Source organism: Ctenocephalides felis, unplaced genomic scaffold (assembly GCF_003426905.1).
Source record: "Ctenocephalides felis isolate EL2017-DRISC unplaced genomic scaffold, ASM342690v1 CF-g0.4_SCAFFOLD_01886, whole genome shotgun sequence".
NCBI classification, from domain to species: domain Eukaryota; kingdom Metazoa; phylum Arthropoda; class Insecta; order Siphonaptera; family Pulicidae; genus Ctenocephalides; species Ctenocephalides felis.
Genome location: NW_020538040.1, coordinates 59,376,904 through 59,394,379, shown reverse-complemented (window position 1 = coordinate 59,394,379; position 17,476 = coordinate 59,376,904). Strand labels below are relative to the sequence as shown.

The window sequence follows — 17,476 nt, the reverse complement described above, 5'->3', positions numbered from 1 at the left end:
CGAAATCAATGTAGCCGTTTCTTGAGAAAACTTCCATCAAATTTCAAAAAAAGTCCGTTCAACATGCACACATACACAACATACTTTTTTCAAATTTCGTCTCATTCGATTCAAAATGACTTGAAACCTCAAAAAAACCAGCAAAAAAAAAAGAAACTTTCCTTCGAAAAGTAAAAACATGCATAAATATTGTTGATTTCTAACCTTTCAAGTTAATTAAATTTAAATTATGATTATCTTACAGATAAATTCCGGTTTATATTTAGTGTGACCCACTTAAGATATCTAAGTTTTGATATAGAGTTATAACTACTCAATCCCTTGAGCATTTGTCAATCACAGACAATCAAGGATGCGGCAACGTTTAGTGAAAGGGACCTAGCAGTTTAATTTTAAACTTTGCTCATTATTGGTATAAAGTAATCACAAACTGAAGTTTGTGTTTCTAAGTTTTGGTAGATTTCTAACATCTCTATTTACATGAAAATCGAGTATAATAGAGCTTTTGTTGCAACCATCAGCCACATTCTCTCATATAATACATAGTTGAAATTTTACACGACGCGAATTTATCACGATTGCACATGTAATGTTCGTTAGTGAAAATAACTGCATTTTGCTCTCGTTAAAATAAAAACAACATTATCTGCGAAAAATATTAGTTACATGTAATATAATTCTTATTTAGTGATCATTAAAAACACATTTAGCAACGAGGTTAAAGTTCGTTTAATGTGCGCCATTACTTTTAATTATCTTGCTACAAATATTTCGAAGACTTGGAATAGCGACTGATACATTGTGTACACAACGAGATTTTGTTTTTATATATTGCTGAGATTGTCAGATTCTTTATTTGATACGGCCTAATCATATTACAAATCAATTTTTGTTTTGTTGTGCGAAATAATAAGCTGATCAAATGAGGGCGAAAGGTGAAATTGGGAATTCCATTGCCTCAGTTGATCTACTAATTACGAAAAAAACTATTTCTTGAGAATTTATGAACAATGTACATGAATAGAAAGTCAATTGTGAAGTCTATACTTAAAAGCATAATTTTTAAAAATTAATGTGAAAAATTATCGATATAATTCATTCATATGTTATATTATCAATAATTTGACTTGAATCATGATTTTTTGGTTCTTTTATTTTAATCCTTCTTCAAACAGTCTGATGTCAAGCAACAATATAAATATCAACATGTTTCCATGTGAAATAGTCTTTACCTTGCATTTCTGCATTATCGCAATTTCTGCAGAGGCGACCGTAGGTTTGTCTTCTAATATCGATCAATATAAAACTAAACTATATCTCTTATAGTAAGGAAAATTAATGAATTGCCTACTAATAACGTCATTCTTGCAATTGTTAGTAATTAGCAGTGATCAATACAACTCATAGAACATGTAGAAGTATAAACATAAAAAAACTAAAAATTTAAAAATTATATAGGGTAGGGCAGAGCTCAAAAGTCCAATTTCATTTTGATTTCCATTATATTGTAAAAACTATACGAATTATATCAAAACAAATATCACATATCAAACACACAACAATCTGACTATGTTCAGTAAAACCCCAGCTAATTCATCATTGTAAATATGGGTTTTTTGCTGTTTTTTCAAAAATTTGTCACCAGTTTCTTTTACCCCCATAAGCGGGGTAAAATGGACAACCAAGGAACCAACTGGTCCAATGCCTTACTTTTAATTTTAATGAGATTTTACGAAATAATAGTAACATTATTCAACTAGTACGTCAATTTTATTTACATTTCTATGGATTCCGTAACATCGTTTGTCTGTTAGTCGGAGACGCAGCGCTTACGCGCTTCGATATTTCGTCTTTATGCAGCTAAAGCAGTGCGAATGCTTGAAAAAAGTTCAAAATTTGCCAAAATATTTTAAAATAATAAAAAAACAAAAATTTCGAAAAATTCAATTCATTTCAAAAATTTTAAATTTCTCAAAAAACTAATTTTTTCAAAGTTTAAAAAAAAAAGTTTGGTACGGAAAGTTTCAGCAATTTGCCTTAAGGCAAGATGCCATGCCGACTAGTTATTTTTATATTTAAGATATTTGGTAATTATGATATTATTTTAATTTTTATTATATTAATAAAAATATGTGTAAATTTGTAATTATGATTTATGTCTCCGGCAGAGTTTTAACGCGACATTTTGGAAAAAACTATTTTCCTCGCGTCGCATTTATTACCAAAAGCGTATAGAAAAGCAAAATAAGTAATTCTAGTACATTGTGTTGACAATATAATTTTGAAGAAGGAAGCGCCTGCAAGATGAATATAGCTTTAAGACCGCTGGGGAGATATGCGAAAGTTTGTTGTGAACAGTTCCATTAAATTGCTCAACAGTTGCGCTTGAGTAGCTTTCAGTCGAGTAAACAAAATATTCTTACATTACGCGGTCTTAGAGGGCTATACTAAGTTTTCTATATAATCAGATCTTTTCAATGCAAATATGCTCTTTCCTTCCCCATCTTTTGATTTCAAACATTATATACTCATAATTAACTAGACAATATGATCGTTAGACGGACCAAAGAGAATTGCAAATACTTAGAAAATTTATAATTGGTACATACCGCGGAAAGTTTTACTTATCTTATCGAGATCAGGGATATCGTAAACTCGGTTAACTCATGACTACAGGCAATTTCTGATCTTTTGTCTATTTATTACTTTCAATAATTATGATGGTACTTTTCTTGTGTGCTGTGAGCTTTTTTTCCTGACGACTTTAATGAAACACATAAATAATTTTATCAATATTGGTGTAAAATAATTCCGAATGACATTTTGAAGTGGAAAAAAACTAATTTAGTAAATCTACCCTAAATAAATTACCTAGCGAAAACAAGAACTTTCCCAAGTTAATATTTCTTTTTTAATATCAATTACAACTTTTAATTTTCTGGCAGTGACCTTTTAAATATTACTAATTGTTATATCAATTTTATGAATAATATGGACTATTTAATCAACATTGTTTTATTAATATATGATTTATTTATTTACTTTATATTTATTATATAATTAAATAACTAGTAGTGAATGACATCGTGCCTTAAGAGAAGTTGCTGCAACTTTCTATACCGCAATTTAAAATTTTTAGAATCTAGAAATATTTGAATACTTAAAAAAATTGAGAATTTTGAAATTTTTGAAAAAAATGTACTCTTTTGAGTAAGTAAAATGATTTTTAAATTATTATGAAATTATGAAACCGGATGCTCCGCTCTCAAAAACTGAATTACCATTTTTGGCACTTTTGTCCCATATCTTGGAAACGGCTGAACCTGTCTTTGCCAAACCTAATCAGCACGTATCCTTATCAATAGAAATCGAATGTTTTTTGAATCATTCAAATAGATTTATCCGTGTATTTAAAATCGTGGACAAAAAATAGTATCCGCACATACATACATACACCCACACCCACACATATACATCAATTTTTTTCTGTATGTCAGAATGTTCAGAAGGCTTTGGAATGGAGAAGAAATAATAAAAAAATTATTTTCAATTTTTTGCGATTTCTATAACTTACCCTATGGGAAGTTATAAATTTACAACAGAATCAGTGTTTTTCAAAATTCCAAAAATTTTACAAAATTTACGGAAATATTTTTCCCAGAAAGAAACTATTTGAACAATTCATTAAAGCAGTGTTTTCAGTCAAGAAAATAAAATACTACTACAGTTGAAAATTTTGTAGCAAAAGTCACACTAGATGCGGTCTGTATGTGACACTTGTAGCCTATATAACACAGATTTTCTATGTAGACACTATTTTCTCCATTATAAAAATTTGTGTATAGTTTTTATATGGTTTTAATATACTCCATCTAATATTTGTTTATACAGCTTTAGGTTTACGAAAATTTGTCATAAAGAACAAAATTAAACTGGTTGGTATTGAAACTTTGCAAGTTACATGAACTTCCCAATATGTGTAAATAATCGACTTAATCAATAGAAAATAAATTAATTTATGAGTGATAAAAGTAATCAGAGTGGATTTATTGCACATAATTGAGAACGAACGATCACGTTAACTCAAAGTATTTTCTGAAAGCAAATTTTCACAAATTAATGGTTTTTATAATTGAACCAGTTTCCGTATGAATTTAATGGTTTAGTATGTTCATTAAGACCATGTACTCTATCGTTATACCAAGTAAATCGTTTAATTTTATCTTTAACAAACGTCAAAAAAAACTGCTCATTTTCTAAAATTTTAATAAATTTTTAAAATTAAACTACTTGTCGTAAGGCCGTAATATTTCAGTAAGTTCTATAAGACCATGATATATATCGCCAAAAAAATTCCATGAAAATCCGCTTAAATTTTTTCAACAGTTAATTACAAGAAAACGGCTTGGTAGATTTTTACCTAAAACTAATTAGTATCATTCTCAACTAATATCTTTCGAACAGTTTTTGATTTTTTAAAATCGATTCGGTAGTATGAGCTTAAATGTGGACGAAAAGTTTAACACTTTTTTTCCAAATTACAAAGAAATGGCTCGGCAGATCGTCGCACAAAACTGAGAAACGATAATCCTCATCGAGATACATCAAATGGCTTTTAAATTTCTGAAATCGGTTCAGACGGTTTTGATAAAACGTCGATTTACTGCAAAAAATCTGTTCACATATACGCACACACATACATACACACACACATAATTTTCCAAATTCCGTCTCATTCTATTCAGAATGGCTTGAAACGTCAAGAAAACATAAAGTTAGCAAATTGGATTTTTTGATGAAAACATAACTTCTCCTGCGGGAAGTTAAAAAGTCCCAAAAATATCAATATAAATTTAAATCTACATGTAAGTATTAACAAATATGTTTGTTAAATTTGCAGGTCCACATATCGCATTCGAACATTCCGGCAATCGGTCGTCATTCGTTTTGGGGCGTGCCGACGTTACGGCTCCTGAATCTGACGCACAACAACATATCAACGGTTCTGGACTATAACTTCAGAGGCATGGCAGATCTCGAGGAGCTGCACCTCGATTTCAACCGGATAGAGAAAATGTCCAGTGGTACCTTTCGATACCTGACCGGACTCAAAGTGCTCTCTTTGAGGAGCAACGTAATCTCCGAACTAGTGCCGAGGCTATTTCACATGCTGGGGGGCTTGAAAGTTTTGGATTTGAGCGGAAACCCATTGAAAGAACTTCTACCAGACGCTTTTAAAGATATACAGGTAGGAAGGTGTTTTGGTATTTATATTAGCATTGTAAGAACCGTCTACACATTTCGCCCAGATTATACACGATACCCAACGTTCAGGCAGATGAAATTACCAATCTTTTGGTTTGGTCTAACTACGTCTATTTATATTGCTAAACAATCTGACGTTTTGAATTATCTTTCATATATAAGATAGTTCAAAATAAATATATTTCAGTTCATGTAATAGTCTGTATTTAACAAAAATACGAAAAAGAATTAAAACCTGATAAACGTAATGTTCTATCTATAAAAGATAAAAAAACACCTACAGTTTGATTTCTGATACTGGACTAATTAGCTTTAATAGTTTTAAATAAGTAAGTAAATAAATAATTTCATAAATAAATCTCTATTAACCTTTTCCACTCGCATGCCGCTAAATACATACAAATCTTGCGATTTGCGAGTGGAAAGGGTTAATATGTAGTATGAGGATATAACTGTAATAAGAGTTTTTAGTGTAAAAATTTCAAAAACAATCAAAATTTAAAGAAATTTATCTAAATTTTCTATATATCATAGAAGGTAACTGTACGATAAGGTAACTTACCGTCTACTTTACCACCGATATCTAAGAAACAAGTAGAGTTAGGAATTTTTTAACAACAATATTTGAAAGTAGAAGGAAAAAAATGTGTAACAAGCCATCACCTTGATCCTTACGACGTCCTTATCGAGAGATAAACGGCCATGTTTAAAAATCCATAGCAAAAGTATTTTCTTTTGTTGTTTTTTTTATGTGAGCACTGTTGTTTAGTTTACGCAATCCTAATAATTTTTAAGTATACGTTATTTAATTGTTTTATAAAATGTAGTATCAATTTTAAGTTAGATTCAACAGTTTTTAACTTCCCGTAGGGTAAGTTATTGTAATGGGCCGAAAATCGGAATTGAAAATTTTTACATTTCTCGACGTTTTGAAGGTTTCTGAACGTTTTGGCATACTTCAGAAAAAATGGATGTGTGTGTGTATGTGTGTGTGTATGTATGTATGGATACAAATTTTCGCCCACGTTTTCGGGCGTACGGATCAACCGATTTGAATGGTTTAAAAAACATTCGATTCCTATTAATAAGGAGAAGAGCTGATTAGTTTTTGGCAAAGACAGGTCCAGCAGTTACGGAGATGAGGAGCAAAGAGTGCAAAAAATAGAAATCGAGTTTTTGAGAGAACGGAGCATCCGATTTGAATGATCTAAAAAAACATTCAATTAGTAATGATTGGGAGAAGGGGTTATTAGTTTTTCGCAAAGGCAGGCCCAGCCATTACGCAGATACAGAGCTAAATGTACAAAAAATGGCAGTTTTTGAGAGAACTAAGCGTCCGATTCAATTGATTCAAAGAACTTTCTGCTTGTCTTAACAAAATAATTGATTTTGGAAAAAAAAAATTTGTACCATTTTTTTTTTTTTTTAAAAATTTTTTGTATGTCGAAAATAATTCAGATTTTATTTTTAATTCTGACTATAGTTCTAATATACTTTAAACAAATAATTTCAACTCTGCAATTCAGTTTATATAATTCTTATAAATATTAGACAATGTTACGATATTTATAATAATCTATTTGAAAACATTCAATATTCCTCGAACATTTCGTTACGGTACGGGAAGTTCCAGCAATTTGCCTTAAGGCACGATGCCACCCACCCCACTAGTTTTTATATAATTTCAATAAAAACTCACATGTGGATGGGGTAAAAAGGACCTACTGAACCTTTACCCTGGCAGATTGGTAAATAATAAAAAAGTAAATAAAGTAAAAAAGCTATTTCACAAGAGATTATTCAATAAATAGTTTTTTCATCTTTGCTGATGATTATTTCTGACTAAACCAAACTCTGACTAAACTAAATCTAATATGATAATATTTTTTATTTCTATGCCCATGTTATTTTTTTCTAGCTGGTCTTCTCATTTTTTTAATTCAAACATATTCATTCAGAGTTGAAAAATATAAAAGCAGCAGTAACCTCATGATTTAAAAACCATTTTGCTTTTGAGCCCAAATGTGCATGAATAATATACAAGTTCGAATATACTACGAACGCATAGATTCCGCTCAATAAATATTCATGTCTAACTGCATTTTATCCACTTTATTTCCAATTCATATTTAATTGATATGTCAGAATGATATAGTGAATAATAAACAATTACACACGTATAATGCATAAAAAGACTGTGTTGAAATAATTTCAGTTTGTACCTCGATTTACTTTTTATAATATGAGTATTCGCAATTACATTATTAATAGATTATAAAATATATTCATTCTTTTCGTCATACTCAGTTATTAATTACCAATCAAGAGTAAAAAATTACATAATTTTTCAATTAACGTAAAAATATTATTTTTTTATCGAAATACCGAGAACCAAGTTATTAAAATATATAATTTAAGCTATTAGTTCTCGATTATGCTACTTTAAATAATTATCTAAATATCGTGCATCACTTATCGCGATTTCTGCAACTTCACAAGAAATATAAATAGCATTTCAATTATTATTTTAATCTGCCGATTATTTATTCAAATCTATCACCTGCTCTTCTTTACCCCTCAGACAGGGCAAATAGGTCCAATGCTTATTTTTAATTTTAAAAGAATTTTACAAACTAATAGCTACATTTTTCGACCAATGCAAAATATAAATTTGATGGGCAGATGTTCAAAGATAACACCGTATATAACCTAGATCTGGTGTTTCGTCAGAAATATTCATCAGCAGAAAATTATTTATTTAATTTATCTGCTGTAAAAATGCTTTTTAAACTTAATTTACTTTTTAATTTACTTTTGCCATAGTAAAGGTTCAATTGGTACTTTTTACCCTACCCGAATGTAAGTTTTTATATAGGGTATGAAAAAACTATTACAAATAACAATACATTTTATAAAACAATTAAATAACGTATACTTAAAAATTATATGAATGTCTCGTAAACTAAACAACAGAGCTCAAAACCCAAAAAACTAACAACAAAACAAAATACTCTTGTTATGAATTTCCAAACATTTCCGTTCAGCTTTTGATGGCAACGTTGTAGAAATCAATGTAATAGCTAGTAATACATATTTAGCTCTCTACTTTTAAATATTGTTTAAAAATGTGTAACTATACAAATTAGACAATTTCACCTTTTATTAATTTTACTTACAAATTATTAACCATAGCTCATAGAATATTTCTCGTTCTGATTGCTGCTTATGATAAATAATAAAAATAAAAAATTATACTCCATAATATATTCATATAATTAATTACATTGTAGGTACAATAAATCTCATTGGTTTCCAAATAATTTCAAATAGGATTACATCATATTTACACACACACATCAACTTAACACGTTAAACCCTTTAAACAATTATACGTCAGAGCATCGTAACTATTTTTTATTTCTACATCGACATATTATTTAATGAAATGAAACAAAGCTGAAATAACAAGCAGCATTCGCATAATACAAATGTAGTTTTCCGCTTAAATAAGAAATTAACGTAGCCGCAAGATGTTCTAACGAGCTCACTATCTTGTTACCATGATCCAACTAACCTAGTTTATTCCTTTGACCGTTGAGATGAGAGAAAAATTTATTATCTTGCCTTTGTGCACACTGAATGGGCACATTTTCATTGTTTTGATTTCAAAGAATTCTTCCCTTTCGAATATATACGATTATATATATATATATATATATATATATATATATATATACAGTGTGTGTGTTTTCCGCAAACACGAAAACAATTCATCAAGGTATACCGGTTTGAAAAACAAACTACATATATAAAGAGAACAACTATTTTTCTTAAGCATTAAAGCATTAGCATTAAAGTATCGAATGTGTAGCAGCTTAGGGGTAGTGCCTCGACTTGCAACTGCAAAGTTATCAAGCAGTAGTAATATCCATTTTCACTTAAACATTAGTCAAATCCACATTTTCTGCATCAAACAAACGATTTTTAGAAGCTACGATTCGAATATACCACTATCGGTATCAGACTAATATTAGAATATACCAATATGATGCCAATATCGGCCTCAAACAATATTTTGAATGCTGGTGAACTGCCTATAAATAATATATGATATAACTTTTCTATCGACAGTTCTGATTTTTCCCCTTTTTCCCATTTCCTAAATTTTTATATTTAAAATTATTCTAACAATTCTATTGTAAGTTCTTTATTATCACGATTATTTTTATACTTTTGACGTACTATTACTTTTTTGACACTGTGGTTTTATTTTTTTATTTTTCAGATTTAAGATCATAAAATTTTTTTTGCAACGGATATATAAGAATTTATACTGCAACAAGAATCTCAACATATTTACCACTTTTAAGAACATGCTAAATATCCATCCAGCTTCAACAATTTGTCACATTATTATATGTGTCTTATTATACTTAGGAGGGAGTCCCCTAGTGGCCGACGCCTAAGGTTATTTTATAAATAAATCAAAAAATATTTTACGATGTGTTTATTAAATTATAATTTATGTTAGATAACAAAGTTAGAAATAAAACTAAATTAACAAAACCGCAATCTTTGCTAAAAATAATTAATATCAAACTTTGGTATCAAAAAATATGATTTTAAACAGTGGCATCTAGTACCGGACATTTCAAAATAACCTGCATTGGTCACATATGTAGCCATTTCCATACTCTGGAATGTCTGCACATGTGTCTTTAACGAATATTCTTAGATATTGCCAAAAAAATAACTATTCATCCACCCTTTTGGCTGGGCCACACTGGTGCATTCACCATAAGCTTTTCATTCTTTGACTAGGAAATACGAAAAATGGGGGGTATGTAGTGACCGTTAGCACTCATACAGAACAAAATTAAATAACTGGAATAAATTACGTAAATTCTCACAAGAAATATTAATATGTTTACTGTCCGGAACTAAGAGACGACTTAGTGTCCGGTTTTAAGGGACAGACATTTTCGTTCATTTGGTGGCACCTACTAAAATTAGTTAAAAGATCTAATAGTATTCTACCATTTTACGGATAATAATCAAGTATAACTTTTATCTTTGCATAGCACTCAAATGGAAATGTATAAATATGCTAGAATTACTTCCATTGATATTTAGGTGACGCCGTGATTTTGCGCTTAAAACAGGAAAGGGTTGCTCTCGCCGTGGCCGTGTACGTCACAGGCGAGGCTTGGCGCGTGATCCTGTACCTGTGTGCCCCTCATGCCCCCTTCACTTGTATTTTGAAATGAGAAGATTTATACTCGATTAAATAATGCGTTTTAAATACAGTGTCCGGTGCTTGGTGCCGTCCGGCGTTACGGGACTTTCCCCTATATTACTTATTATACTGCATATAATAATTTTGTTCTATATATGAAAATTTTCGAATCCAAGAATATTCGCAGAAGTGTATCAGTTTATATGTGGAGATAATATTTAAGAATTTCTAGAGAAAAACTTTTCAAGATCAATTCGTTCAGATTGGCAACTAATAAAATTGCATTCTTGGCTTTGCAATGCATTAGTAAATCGTTTTTCAATATTTAAAAAAAAAAATTTTAATATTCCAAAAAGAATTTACTGTCTTCAACGAATAAAATTCTCTGTATCTGTTAACACGTACAGATATTTACTTGTGATTTTTCACCACTACATAGGAGATTCTGATCAGAAGAAGCAATTTTATGACTTGCTAGGTATAAGAAGACCTGAAATAATACCATTTCGAATTTTCCATAAAATACAAGTACATCGGAGTCGTTAAGCGGATATAACTCTTCTCTGAAGCGGAGTCATATCCTAACGGATTCGACTTCGAATTTGATAGGTTCTACTGTATATTAGTAACATATTTTAATAAATCCTAAAAGTACAGCTCATTACTTAAATCATAAAACTTTACTCTGTTTTTGCAAAAATACAACCAACTGGCTAACTAAAATATAACCAGGTTTTAAAACGTTTTGCATATATTGCAATAAACTCCGGTTCAAACGTGATTATATTGAATTTAAGTATTAATGGCACCTACATATTGACTATTTAATCGCATTGACAAACTCCTTAGAAAACGGAACTCTAAAAGTAACTTAACTCTTGAATGTCTAAATTCACAATGAAGAAAATAGAACGCAATCACAAATACAAAAGAATTGATTACGAAATACAGGAAGTCTACGCGGAATTCCAGAAATAATAAATGATTAATGAAATTTAAATAACGTCATTCAAATTCATGGCATATAAAGTTTTATTATAATCTATAAATCTGCAGAAACTCTATTATCATCATGAATATCTTTTTATAGCTTATAAATGCAACTGAAAATAAATGCATTCATAATGCGATATGGCGGATTATATCCAAAAACTTTATTTCACGAGGATTTCAAATTTAATTATATTGTGATTTTCTTATTGCAAGATTTTCTACTGCATCATTATTATTGTGACAGGAAGAAGAATATTAATAGAAAAAGTAAGAGGTTTAAAGGCATTTTAACGAAGTTATATTATTTCACAAAGATCCTTTTTCTAAGTCCATATTTATTTATCGAAGGTATTCATAGTACAGAGATGCGGTATTCACAACCTGATATCAAGCATTAGGAATATCTGTTTTCACGTGGAAATAGGGACGTAAGTATGTTTCTGACAATGAGTATAAATCGTCAAAAAACTTTTTCTAACAATTAATTACAAAGATCTTTTAAATGGTTTTTAAATTTTCAAAATCAGTTGAAATTTTTTTGTACAAACGTTAAATTTTGCACTTTTATGAAAATTTTGAAACTAATAAACTAGTCCTTCGCTAGTCCTAATGTTTATCAAATGGTTTTCAAAATTTTAAAATTAGTTCAGCCGTTTTTGAGAAAAACTTTGAAAAAAGATAAAAAATCGGCACATATAGGCATCAAATGATTCAGAATCGGAAAGTTAGAAACATTGGCTACATTGTATAAATTTCGTATCAAGTGTGTTCTCGAATAAAATTTAACTAGTGGTGTGTGGCATCATGCCTTAAGGCAAATTGCTGGAATTTCGCGTACCGTAATGCATTCGAGAAATATTAAATGTTTTTGAATAGATTATTATAAATACTGTAAAATTGTCTAATATTTATAAGAATTATATAAACTAAAGTATATTAGTGTGCTTTAGAACCTTAGAAAGAATTAAAATTAAAATCTGAATTATTTTCGATATTCAAAAAAAAAATTTTTTGAAAGAAAAAACTTTTTCTCAAAAGCAATTGTTTTGCCAACACAAGCAGAAAGTTTTTTGAATCATTCAAATCGGATTTTTAGTTCTCTCAAAAAATGCAATTTTTTGTACATTTAGCTCCGTATCTTCGAAACAGCTGGACTTGTCTTTGCAGAACTAATCATCGCTTCTCCTCATCATTATGAATTGAATGTTTTTTGGATCATTCAAATCTGATACTCCGTTCTCTCAAAAACTCGATTTTTATATTTTGCGCTTTTTGCTCCGTATCTCCGTAACGGCTGGACCTGCCTTTGCCAAAAACTAATCAGCACATCTCCCTATCAATAAAATTTTGAACCATTCAAATCGGTTGATTCGTACGCCTGAAAACGTGGACGAAAAATGCGGACATACAAAACACACACACAAACACTCACACACAGACACACATCCACTTTTTCTGAGGTATGCCAAAATGTTCAGAAACATTCAACCGTAAAGATATGCAAAAATTTTCATTTTTGATTTTCCGGCCATTACTGTAACTACCCTACTGGGAAGTTAAAAAATGGACTTCAAAATAATAAAGACGGTTCCGCAAATAAAAGTACACATATCTTTTGCATATGAAAATAATTAAGTATACAATTTGATATAGTATTATTCCTTACAATATTAATGAGGCATGAAAAGTTAAATTTCGATAGTCATTAAATTTCTTAATCTCAATTTATTATCAATGATGATTTTTTAATGCGCAAATTGAACCAATTACTTTCAGGAGTTGAGAACATTGCGTTGCCGCGGCTGTGACCTGCGCATTATCAACACCCAACTATATCACTTATTACCGCAACTTCGTGAGTTGGATTTCGGCGAGAACTCGATCAACTATCTCCCCAAAGAAGATTTTTCTCAACTGAAGAAACTGAAGCACATGTACTTGGACGGTAATCGCCTAGCTGTGTTGTTACCCGGATTATTTAAACAACAAGCTCAACTATCGACACTTCATTTGGCGAATAATCGATTGGTAAAAATCGCCCCGAAAGCATTTGATGGGTTGAACTCTATAAGAGAACTTAACCTATCAGGGAATCAACTTGACGTACTAGAACTGCCAGTTATGGAACCCGTGATCGCAACTTTGCAAAGTTTTGACGTGAGTGGAAACCATCTGGACATGGATGATATCAGACCAGTTTTGCAGAATATGCATCTGTTGACCAACATTCGGTTGAGTCATTTGAAACTAGTGGACTTACCATTAGGTAAGATTATTATTACAATTAATATTTTTAAATAATATATGTATGAAAATATGAAATGAATGTATTATACGAACATGTTGAATGTCCATTACAAATTATCTTCTTTTTAGAAAAATTTATAGCGATGAACAAATCGTAAATATAAATAGTTGAACTCTGGAAATATAAAATAATCAACAGTTTGTTAAAGAAACAAAAAGATTTTGTTGAAACATATAATTTGAAAGGGTGCATTCAACAAAAATTACTTGTGGTAAATTCATGCATATGTATAAAGTCAACCCTCCGATAACGCGGTACCGTGCTATATGGAAATCGTGCTATGAGAAACATGGATTCAACGTACAACCCACACTCATTCGAAGTGCGTTCTAGGAAAACCGGCCATCACGTTGTATGGAAACCGTACTATAAGAATTAGTAGTCACATATCGCACTGCCTTATATGGAGACCAAAAAGATAGGATAAATTGCAATTTTTTTTATTGAATTGAAGAATTGATGTAAAGTTATGATACAATCTGTTTTCTGTCAATAAGCAGATTTTTTTTTTTTTTGAAAGACTAGCGACCTGTAAATGACACTATCTATATCGTATGTGTTTATAAACAAACCGTAAAAGCCAAAAAAGTCTATAACAAAAATTACATTAAAATTAGTGGGTCATTCATAGGTTGCGCGTAAGAAACTTATGGGTTATTGAACAAAAACCGTTTTAGAGGAGTACCGTGTTATCGCAGGGCTGTCACAGTTTCAGCTCCGCGTAGCATGGAAACCGCGTTTCCAGATTACCATGTTAACGGAAGGTTGACTGTATACAGTAAACCCTCGCTTAACGCGGCAAGTGTGTACCGTGCAGTATGGTGACCGTGCTATAAAAAACTCGTATTTAACATACAATTCAGGCTAATTCGTAGTGCGTTCTACGGAATCTTACATAGTGCAGTATGGGAACCGCGCTAACAGAGACTCAGAGTTAGTACAAATCGCATCGTAAAAATTTGTTACGTCTACAGCGCACAAAGCAAAATTATCCTCGTTGTTTGCATCTAATGCGCAAAATCTTAACAATTACCTCAGACGCCAAAATGTTATTATGAAACCATCAGAAAATTTGGATAGGATTTTTCTTAAATTTTTATTGCTTACATGAGTCCATGCACATGAACAGATATACATGGACGCCAGTTCCTTTCATTTTGATGTCATCATGCAGTCGAAGTACCTTTGAGATTACACGATATACACTGAGTTCACTGCATAATTTCACGAAAATGTTCAATATTTCATTGCACATTAAATTTTGACAATCTGTTTTACAATTAATTAACAATTTCACCATTTGGTTCAGTCTAAAATGTTCTTCATTATGTACCCAAAGTGACACGAGATACACTGTCCTTCAAAATTCTGCCACTGATGTTACATAATGTCTTACTTCGGTGGAAGCCGACAAACAAATGATAAAACTACATTTGTAAATGATAATATTTAGTACCTTCCAGTCACGGTTAGAGTTCAGGTCAAATATTTATATTTATTATTAAGGATTCCTTACAAATGCTAACCCACAAAATAACTGCGCCATCTTTTGCAAATCTAAAATTCTTTACAAAAAATGATACCTCTAATCAAAACTTTTCAATCATCATATCGGACTCACCATTATACTATATATAGGAGAACTATATTTGAAATTAATATGATGCATTTCGAAATATAACTCATTTCCTTATTGAATTATCAGATCAGTATTTAGACCTGCAGAAAAAACTAGAAAAAGTAGATAGAAACATTTAATGAAGTTTATTCTTCAATAATACTATAAATAATTTGAAATAACAAATAAGCAAAATAAATCATGTTTAAAACTCCAACAAAGAAGTATCAAAATCGTAATTACAATTTAAATTGCGTTTTATTAATTAATAGTTTTTATAGTATTGAAAACCATTCAATTAGATGTGGTAATTGTACTGCGTTTTTATCTGAAATAGTGGCGGGAATAGCTCAATCAGTAACATGCCTGACTCACGCGCCAAGAATACTTGGTTCGAGTCCCTGGCACAAGAATTTTCATTTGTTTTCAATAAAAATTTATTAAAAAAAACTGAAATTTGGAATGTTATGTTGAATAGAGCATTGCCTATTTTAAGGTGACCATACGTCCCGATTTGGCCAGGACAGTCCCGGATTTCAACCTAGTGTCACGGATTTAAAACTTTTGTCCCGGGTTTTCAAAATAAAAAAGATTAAAATTGAAATTTCGCAATTACTTGATAATAAAATTACAATCATCCATGAAATTTGCAAATGATATATGCAAAGAAGTATTTTTATATCAAACAACACGTAGCCGAATTCGAAATTTCGAAGGCAGGTTAAAATAGCCTCTCACTTTAAAAATTTTGGGGCTTTATTTTGAATTTTATAAAAAATAGCAAAACATATGCAAAGGAACTTTTTGACTGGATGGTACAAGCGCTAAGTATTAACAGCTTAATTATGAAGAAAATTAAAGATTTATGTCTAAGCAAAAAAATATAAGATATTGTATAACATGATCGAATAATGAAGTTCTTTAAAAGTCGGTAATCTTAGTTTAAAAAAAAAAATATTTATTTAAAAACATGATTTTATGGAATCCTTAAATAGTATGTTTTCAAGTTATTTAGCATTAAAAACAGCCTCCCCCCCTCTGTCCCAGATTAGCATAACCAAAGATAATCGTCCCGGTTTTGACCTAAAACAATATGGTCACCTTGCTATTCGAATATTGCTAATATGATGATGTATGCTTAAATTCTTCAACTTCATTTAACAAATAATGGGCTTCCAAAGTCGGTGTTTTAATTTTTTGAATACTACTTATTTCAATTGTTTTGTGTAAGAGAATGTTATTAATAGTCTTCGGCTCCTCTCGAGTAAAAAATGGAAAGATCTTTTAACACTAATAGTGAAAATATCATAGAAAATTAATAAACTGCTCACGAATTTTCACTCGGTTTATTATAATCAATCATTTATCATTCGCATTAGGTGTTCATGTTGAACTGGGTTGTCGGGGCAATTAAATATAACGCTCGCTAAGCGTATACAAATAATCGCGTATAAGCCTTATGACATGTCGGATTAATCCTGTGAAAATTTTGTGCTAAGCTCTTTTATTTGCCACACTTTTGTAAGTACTCGCCGAACGCGTACACTGCGGCCAAATCCTACTACGCAATGTATTATATATTTACTACTATGTTGATGTAAATATTTTGATAGGAATTTACGACTTCAATCTACTGAAGTATCCATAATTCACAATTTTAAAAACTTCTGTTTACTTGTTATAAAGGCTATGAGTAAGTAAGTTTTATTACGCGCTACGTGAAATCGTTGAGTTCTTGAAATAATATTATCTCACAAAATTACAGGATATAAAAGCTAATAATAAAATAGTTAAAATATTGCTATGTAAAAGTTTTATTATTGTTTTTCGGCAAAGCCTTTTATAAATTGGTTGGCCTATATATTTAAGATGACCATACGTCTAGGTGTGGCCAGAACAGACCCGAATTCCACCTTGTGTCCCGGATTTTTCTAAAAGCAATATTTTCCCGGATTTAGATCTTTTGTTTGTTATTTTAAATAATATTTAAATTATTCAGTTCAAAGACATCGCCCACGGTTTTCCGTCCCAGTTTTGACCTTAAAAAATATGGTCA

The 17,476-nt window shown here is 30.5% G+C and overlaps 1 protein-coding gene across 1 annotated transcript; it reads left to right on the top strand.

The window, feature by feature from the left end:
• Nucleotides 1-2,304: 2,304 nt before the first annotated feature.
• On the top strand, nucleotides 2,305-13,899 carry LOC113375153 (insulin-like growth factor-binding protein complex acid labile subunit). Its single transcript, XM_026615102.1, has 4 exons — nucleotides 2,305-2,343; nucleotides 4,901-5,248; nucleotides 13,271-13,760; nucleotides 13,871-13,899. Exons 1-4 carry the CDS (start codon nucleotides 2,305-2,307, stop codon nucleotides 13,897-13,899), a joined length of 906 nt encoding a protein of 301 aa, XP_026470887.1.
• The last annotated feature ends 3,577 nt before the right edge of the window (nucleotides 13,900-17,476 follow it).

What these genes read in the sequence shown, in the direction of transcription:
- LOC113375153 (XM_026615102.1), top strand. Translation starts at nt 2,305, where the DNA reads ATGAATATAGCTTTAAGACCGCTGGGGAGATATGCGAAA. An exon ending in ACGCTTTTAAAGATATACAG is followed by an intron (nt 5,249 to 13,270) that starts GTAGGAAGGTGT and finishes AATTACTTTCAG; the next exon opens with GAGTTGAGAACATTGCGTTG. An exon ending in ACTAGTGGACTTACCATTAG is followed by an intron (nt 13,761 to 13,870) that starts GTAAGATTATTA and finishes TCTTCTTTTTAG; the next exon opens with AAAAATTTATAGCGATGAAC.